At 30.4% G+C, this 7850-nt stretch overlaps 1 protein-coding gene across 1 annotated transcript; it reads left to right on the top strand.

The window, feature by feature from the left end:
- Positions 1 to 422: 422 nt before the first annotated feature.
- Positions 423 to 1380, top strand: LOC112687943 (cuticle protein 7-like). Its single transcript, XM_025560945.1, has 2 exons — positions 423 to 534; positions 694 to 1380. The coding sequence occupies exons 1-2, from the start codon at positions 523 to 525 to the stop codon at positions 1150 to 1152; spliced, it is 471 nt and encodes a 156-aa protein (XP_025416730.1). The 5' UTR covers positions 423 to 522; the 3' UTR covers positions 1153 to 1380.
- Positions 1381 to 7850: the final 6470 nt, after the last annotated feature.

Genomic DNA, 7850 nt, shown 5'->3' with positions numbered 1-7850 from the left:
GAAAGTAAAAAGTTAATGTGTTGAAATCAACAAAATAATTAACTGAACCAAACGGCTATCTCCAAATTTTTAAAAAGTAATAGTATATAAAGTAATTTTTAAATTTTTTTTATCGAAGTACAAAATTTAATGATACTGTGATACGTGTTAAAAATCACAACTGTAATACTTGCATTGTCTTAGGAGATAGCGGTAATGGGTGTATCTTCGTGGGGCGGCACCCTGTATTCGTGTTCCTATTGTGCGGACGAGGCGTGGGCTTACTGTGCTTGGGTTCGAAAAGAAAAGTGTGTAAAATGTGTTCAAGCATACAACTCTACGGGCGTCTACGTCTCAACCGGTTCTCGGCGATGGGGACTCGTGCGTGGAATTTACCTGGAAGGGATGCAGCGAAAATAAGTTTTACCATATAAATACCGAGCGCTCGGTCTGGACATTCATCAGTTCGTTTTTGCACCGCAAATCCGTCGACAATATTTTACCGAACAACGACCAATCAACAATAAACAAACAAAAAAAAAAATGGCCGCTAAGGTAAGTCTAAGTCGTTTCCGTTATAAGTCTGAAAAGTTTATTCTCTCTAAAGTGCGAGCAACTTTTCCGTCGAAAAGACCTTAATAGGGTCCGACCGGAAAATACCGCAGTATTTTGTTTTTCGGCCATTTAAAACACATGTTTTTTTCTATTCCGCAGTTGATCATTTTCGCCGCTTGCGTGGCCTCAGCTCTCGCTCAATACTCCGCTCCAGCCTATAAACCAGCCTACCCAGCACCCGCATACCCAGCACCTGCTTACGCCGCACCGAAGGCCTACGCTCCGGAACCCGCCTACCCACCAACCCCGTACAACTTCGAGTACTCCGTAAACGATCCACACACCTATGACGTCAAGAGCCAACAGGAGTACAGCGACGGCAACGGTTACGTCAAAGGATCGTACAGCCTGGTTGAACCCGACGGTTCCACCCGCGTGGTCGAGTACACCGCCGATGATTACAACGGTTTCAACGCCGAGGTGAAGAAAATCGAAGGAGGATACAAGGCCCCGTACAGCGCACCAGCTTACAAACCAGCGTACGCCGCCCCGGCTTACCCGGCCCCAGCTTACCCAGCACCGGCCTACAAACCAGCCCCGTACAAGCCAGCTTATTAATCCGTCCCCCGGCACGTTTGGGGACTATTCGTAAACGGCTTCAGGGTCGTCCTCTTCTCGCGCACTGTCCGTCTTTCAACGATGTGATTCGCTGTACCACTGTGTCTACCACTGTTCTCGCGGTGGCCGGCGAGCAATTCGTCAGCTCATCCCTTCTAATGTTGTAATTTAGTCAAATGATTGTGTACATTACCGTGTAAATAAATCACTCATCGTTTCATCCAAATATTGTTATGGTTTTTATTTTTATTTTTCGTACTTACCACTGTATTCTTATGCTTTATGATAGTAATTATGTAACATATAAAATGTCAATGCGTCTCTTGATTAAAAAAAAAAAAAAAAAAAATAAAGAAAAACCAAATGTTGGGCATCCAAACAATTTAACAATTTGGTAAGTTGTCATAAATAATAAACGTTACGTAATATCGTCCATTACTTATGGATAATTTAAATCTAAATATTTTATCGTAAATTATGGATTATCGTTGTCCGATAAAAGGCACTAAAAATATTTTAACAACTTTTCTATTATAATTGGGAACAATGACATTGTACGCCTAATCAATAAGCGAAATATCCACTGTCATTAATCATTATATTTTGACTAACAGTTGGACTATATACGGATTTAAAGATGCCGAGAAAAGAAAAACAAAAAAATAGAGTTAAATTTTTGTTTTTTTTTTTTTTTCATTTTTCTTTATATTTTTTTCTGCGAGGTTGATAAATCGACAATCTCTTCGAGTTTAGGTGTCCACCATCGTTGGTGTTTTGTTCTTCAAAATGATGGATTATTTAAAAATGCACTGTACACATGACAAAATAACACCTATAGGTACAGAAATATTAACAGTCATTCGGTACATTTGTCGTAATGGTGCATATTACACCTTTAAAATGTTTTGCAAACAAATGTTTGTTTAAACAGATTCGGCTTACAAAAGTTTTTCAGTTATGTTCAACTCAAATAAAGTTCTGTGTTCTGCGTAAAGCCTTTGATCGGTTTTCTTTGATCATAACAACTAGTAAGAGACTTTCATTTAGACCATAATAGAATCTCGAATTTATAATTATAAATCTTTGTCCTTGTAATGTAATTATTACAAGGCCGATGCTAATGGCATATTAAAAATTAAACGATTTTCACAGGACACATTTTTTTCTAACATAATCGTAATAAATTATATATGTTTTTACAATGAAATATACCTTAGATGGTTCAGTAGTTTATATTTTATTCAGTTAATATATAATATTAAATTTTATTTCTTGAATCACCTCGCAAAATATTTCAAAGAATTATTTTTGTTGGAATTATTGTTTTTCTGGTCGAGACTTCGTTTGATGTGTAATTAAACATATTTTAAAAATATCATAACTTAATTTAACTAATTAAATAATTATTGAAAATCTCATACAGTCTAAAATTCCTAAGTGTCATTTAAATAAATTGTTTTACTCACCTGCGTAGAATAAGTTATCATAATCTAATCATAAATTTAAAACCCATGAAAAATAATTATCTTCAACATATAAACAACTTTGCATAAAATCTGATTACTGATTTGTGTGTTTAATATTTTAAATCCTCGTAAAAATAATTTACGAGAGTATGTTTTTAAATGCATTATACATGTTTATATATATATGTATACATCGAGTTATAAAAATTATTTATGTAATTCAGTATTTAGTTTTAATCCTAATACTCAAAACTACAATATTGTTAAAAATTAAAACTAGTAAAAATAAAAATAATTCATTTTTCTTTACACAAAATTATTTATATCAATATAGTTATAATTTGTTTTATACAGAATTAAGCAAATAATCAGTAAACGTTTAAATTTCTTAAGATTATTAAAATGCCGTAAAAACAATGTAAAAAGTTTTTTTCAATTCAAGTTATGTATACGGGTATATATTTGCAAGATTTTTTTTTTTTTTATCTCAATTTAATTACGGAAATTAACGATATGGATGTAGTTAGTAAGAGAATGGATAATAGGAGTAGAAAGAGATTTGAGAAATAGTTTTAAATCGGTATGGATATAGCTAGAAGAAAAAATGTATGAAAAAAGTAGCTTTTTGTTACAGTGAAGAGTACGGCAACAGAAAATAATATGATCGAAGTTGCAAAAATAGTTTGTTCATGGTGTCGGGTAGAGCACATAAGAGAGAAGAATTTAATTTGAGTTTAAATGTTAGAAGAAAATTAAGTATCCTTTTCGAAGGCGAGTATAGTTAAAATATTATATCTAGAGATTTCAAGGTCTTTATACTATGGATGAGAGGGAATAGTGGAAATATGCACCAATGCCATGTAGTAAAATTTCATGGTAGAAGACCCATTTAAATCACCACATATTGCGTAGCAGTTTGTGGTGGAACGGAATGAAGTCAGATGCAGGCAGTTAAGGAGGAGAAGGATTGATCGGTGATTTGTTTGAGAATGCTAAATCATTACCAGCGACACCAACGTGGTTAGGAGCCTAAAAGAAAAATTATTTATTTACTATCGAGGCTAAGACGATAAACTAAGAATTTGATAGTAAATATGAGGGAGTGCGAATTATTTGAGAACAATGAGAATTAAAAGAGTCAGATTTGATGGTAAGGAAACATGATTAGAAACGGTGCCGGTTATATGAGGAGGAAATGTGTATCCTTGTCCCGGGAGTTGTTGGTATAAGGGTATTCTTAAGTTTATGAAAATAAAAAAAAGTCACGAACAAAAAATATGTATAAATTATAACAAAATATAATAGGTATTACATAGTAATTTGGTTTTTAACACGCAGTTGACATACAGTAATCATAGGCGCAGCTAGAGCTTACATTTTGGAAGGGGTATAAGTACCAAGAAAATACAGACTCGCAGGGAATACGTAATCTATAACCCCATCTAATAATTTAAATACAGAAAATATTTGTCACTAATCATTATTAGTGGTTCAGTTCAAATTTCAGTAAAATACGAAAAAGTGCGCTTTTGTGAATAGTATTTTATTTTAAATATTCCTAAGTAAAACGAAAACAATAATACAGTAAAATCCACTTAATAAAATGTCTTATGAACGATATTACAGGTAAAACGATATATTCAACTTTGAGTTTGTTTCGAAAACAGATTGTTTTTTTTATTTTTTTATCGAGTATTTTTTTTTAGAAGCAAATATCAAAATAATAACATGTAAAAAATTTTTTTTTTTAACACGAAGCACAATTCAAATTTTTTTTCAAATTAATTTTAAATTAATGCCAATTAGTAGTACGATGTTAAAATTTTTAAATTCTTAAAATTATTAGAATTTTAGACATTAATATTTACATATTATCAATTCTCTCCAATGGTATGGTAACATGATCAGATCTGTTGTATTTTGGAACAATAATTTAATGTTAACCGTTTTGTTTACATATAATAAGACTATTTATAGTTATAGATTATTTAATTCTTAAAAAATTTATTTTTTTTTATGTTGTATAATACATGGAATTAAATTAAGGAGATGTAAAAAATTTCATACATAGGAATATAATATTCGTTATAATACTGTTTTTTTTATGTGTAAAAAAGTAACAAAATATTAAGTAACATTAAGAATATTTAATTTCACAATGTTAGATGTACATAAAAGTTTTATACTTTTAATATTTTTAAGTTTTAGATCTAAATAATTGGCTGTATTTATGGTTGTAAATTACTAAATCTAAGCACGAAAGCAATCGTTAAGACATACATGTTTTACTGCATAAATAATCATTCATAAATTAAAATAAGCTATTATGTTATGATTTATAGTCATTTCATTTTATGGAAAATTAATAACCACACGTTACCTATTGACGTTTGTATTTTATTATTTTATTTAAATACTAGTTTAGTACATGTAATGAAACTGTTAACATGAAATTTGGCAAATAATAACGATATTAATTGCAACTCGCGGCAAATGTGAAATATTGACGATCGCTCAAGAATTAAATAATTACAAAAATTATATTAAATGCAAATATTAAATGATTTAAAAGTTGCATTAAAATTTCATATTCCATTCATTTATATTTATTGTTACAACACATATTTTGTGTTTAATTAAAATGGATCCTTGAATGCAAATCGTGGTTTTAGAAGTCTATTAACTGAAATGGGTTGGTCAAAAATGAAATCATTAAACCATCATAAAGTCAATACATCACAAAGTACGAGATGGTAGAATATAATATAAGGACCTCCTGACCTGTAACCTTTCGGATGTAAAACATTAATTTCCAATGAATTATTATTCACCGATATAAGGATCATAGTGTGTATTCGATTGTATCAAGAGAAAATTTATAATATGTAGGTCATTGTTGGAATAGATTAAATCTGAGAACTGTAAAGTTATTGTTTCGACGAAATTAGCATAAATTTTATATAACATATTTTTCATTTTTAACGGGCGCAAACGTTTGTAGTAGAGAACATGTATATACAAACATTATTGATACGTAATATATTTTTAATCAATAAGAATTATCGATAAGAAAATAAACTGCTCTCGAATAATACAAACAATGCTGTTAGGTTAGGTTAGTTTAATTTGTTAATTCAAATTTTTGATATCAAATTCGAAAACTAAAAACGTTCAAGACCGAATCGTACAGGACAAATGAGATATTTCAACTACTTATCTAATTCAAAATTTAATTATTGTGATAGGTCTAAAAATATCAGTATAAAATGAGACCAAATATTTAGTGGATAATTTTGAAATAAAATTATAATGTTAAATTTATATTATTTAATTAATTATTTAATATTTAATTACATTTTTAATGTTTATGATGAAGCATCTTCTTTCAAAATACCACGCAGATAGTATTTTAACTGTATGCACTTTAGACTAGTATTTAATACTTCTTTAAAGTATTTTCATGGGTATCAGGTACTATAGATTTTATTTATTATTCACTCCTATTTTTTTGGAATAAAAATACATAAAAATAATATATTTCAGTTAAATATATTATCACTACGATTCACGGTGATATTATGTAATAATTAGATCATTTTTATTTTCGACAGTAGAATGCAGATATAAATTCGTAGTTTAGAAATAAGGGCTCTATTATCCTTTTTTTATAATCTCAATATGAATTGTTGACAGACTGTTATCAAAATAAAACAATTCATGTTTGGCGTTAGTACTTTTAAAACTGTTAGACAAATTTAGACATTTGCCAGACCTTGAGTAGACCACACGTAGACGTACGATCTATGATTTTTATAAACAATCGTGTTATTTGTAAGAGCATTTAAGAAAACAAATGCGATTCGGTTTCAAAAATAAATAAAAAATTCGACCGTCGAAGCATAATCCGTATTAATATTCCGGCTTACCGGTTTTCAAACTATTAGTGTCCGAATGAAATAAAAAGTTTTGATTGATGTGATTGAAAAACAGACGTACATATTATTAAACCAACTCGTTAAGGAATAAATCAAGATCATTAGGGTTCGATAGAGTATAATATTGTGTAGTAATTGTGTGACGTGTCAAATGTTTACTGTCTGTAAATCGATACATATATCAATAAATGCACGTTGTAAACGGTTATTAAGCGAACGAAAATGATAATTTTTAAATATTACATAATGCGAATGTTCATTAAAAAGACATAAACCGGTATTAGCGGGCGTTGGGCGCGCGCGTGGTTCCACTGACATTGACCCAATAAACATTACAAAGTAGTGTAGCACAAATGCGGTAATACAGTTACCTATTAATACAGTTATTCTTTCGTTTTTTCCCTTTCTTCTTGATCTCCATACATTCCATTTCATTATTCAACGGCATTAAATAATCGCATGTTATATTAGTACTACACGTTTATTATAACATTACACGGTTCGTAAACAGTTCCACGAGGGCTATTGTAATAGATCTCTGGATCGATTTATCGAATGATTTACGATTAGATTACGTGGTGGGCGTCACTAATAATGTACGCGCGCGTGTATTGTGCTCTGTGATGGTTAACAAATAATAAATAAATAATATACAAACACGAGTGCGCGAGCGCACGTGCATAAATTAAAAGTAAATTATACTGAAAAATGAATTCTCCAAATCGCTTTAGTGCACTAGAGCGCTGCATCGATCGATAATGTGATATTAATACTGTGCACCTACGCTTTTTCTGACTGGGTGGAGCTAGTGAACTGAGTAATAGAAAGAGAGAGAGTGAGTGAGTGAGTGAGAGAGAGAGAGCGAGAGAGAGAGAAGGATCAGTGAACTGCAAGAAAGGCGTGCTTGTTATGAATTACTCAATACAAAAATATGTTTTAATTAAAACAAGTGCGTGTTTTATTTGATGGTTACTATTTTATACATAATTATTTTTACCTCCTACATTTAGATATATTTCGTACCTGTTACGAAATGCTAACGTTTGTTTCTTTCGTTTAGAAAAATATTTCGCGTAAAATTTGATCTTTGTGGATTAAAAAAAAAAAAAAATTAAAAAAAAAATAAATACATTTGATGTTTAATAATTAGTAAATATGAATATAAGGTTGTATTTCCCTATATAGATATATAGGTGAAATGTTAATATTAATTTGCTTTATCTGTAAAATCATTGCATTAGAAATTGCACAACATTATCTTAATACTTGATGTCTTGAACGGCATACAAAGTAATAT

This window comes from Sipha flava, unplaced genomic scaffold (assembly GCF_003268045.1).
Source record: "Sipha flava isolate LNK unplaced genomic scaffold, YSA_version1 36_pilon_pilon, whole genome shotgun sequence".
In the NCBI taxonomy this organism is placed as follows: Eukaryota; Metazoa; Arthropoda; class Insecta; order Hemiptera; family Aphididae; genus Sipha; species Sipha flava.
The sequence above is the reverse complement of the archived record's forward strand: the minus strand, read 5'-3'. Positions and strand labels throughout refer to the sequence as shown.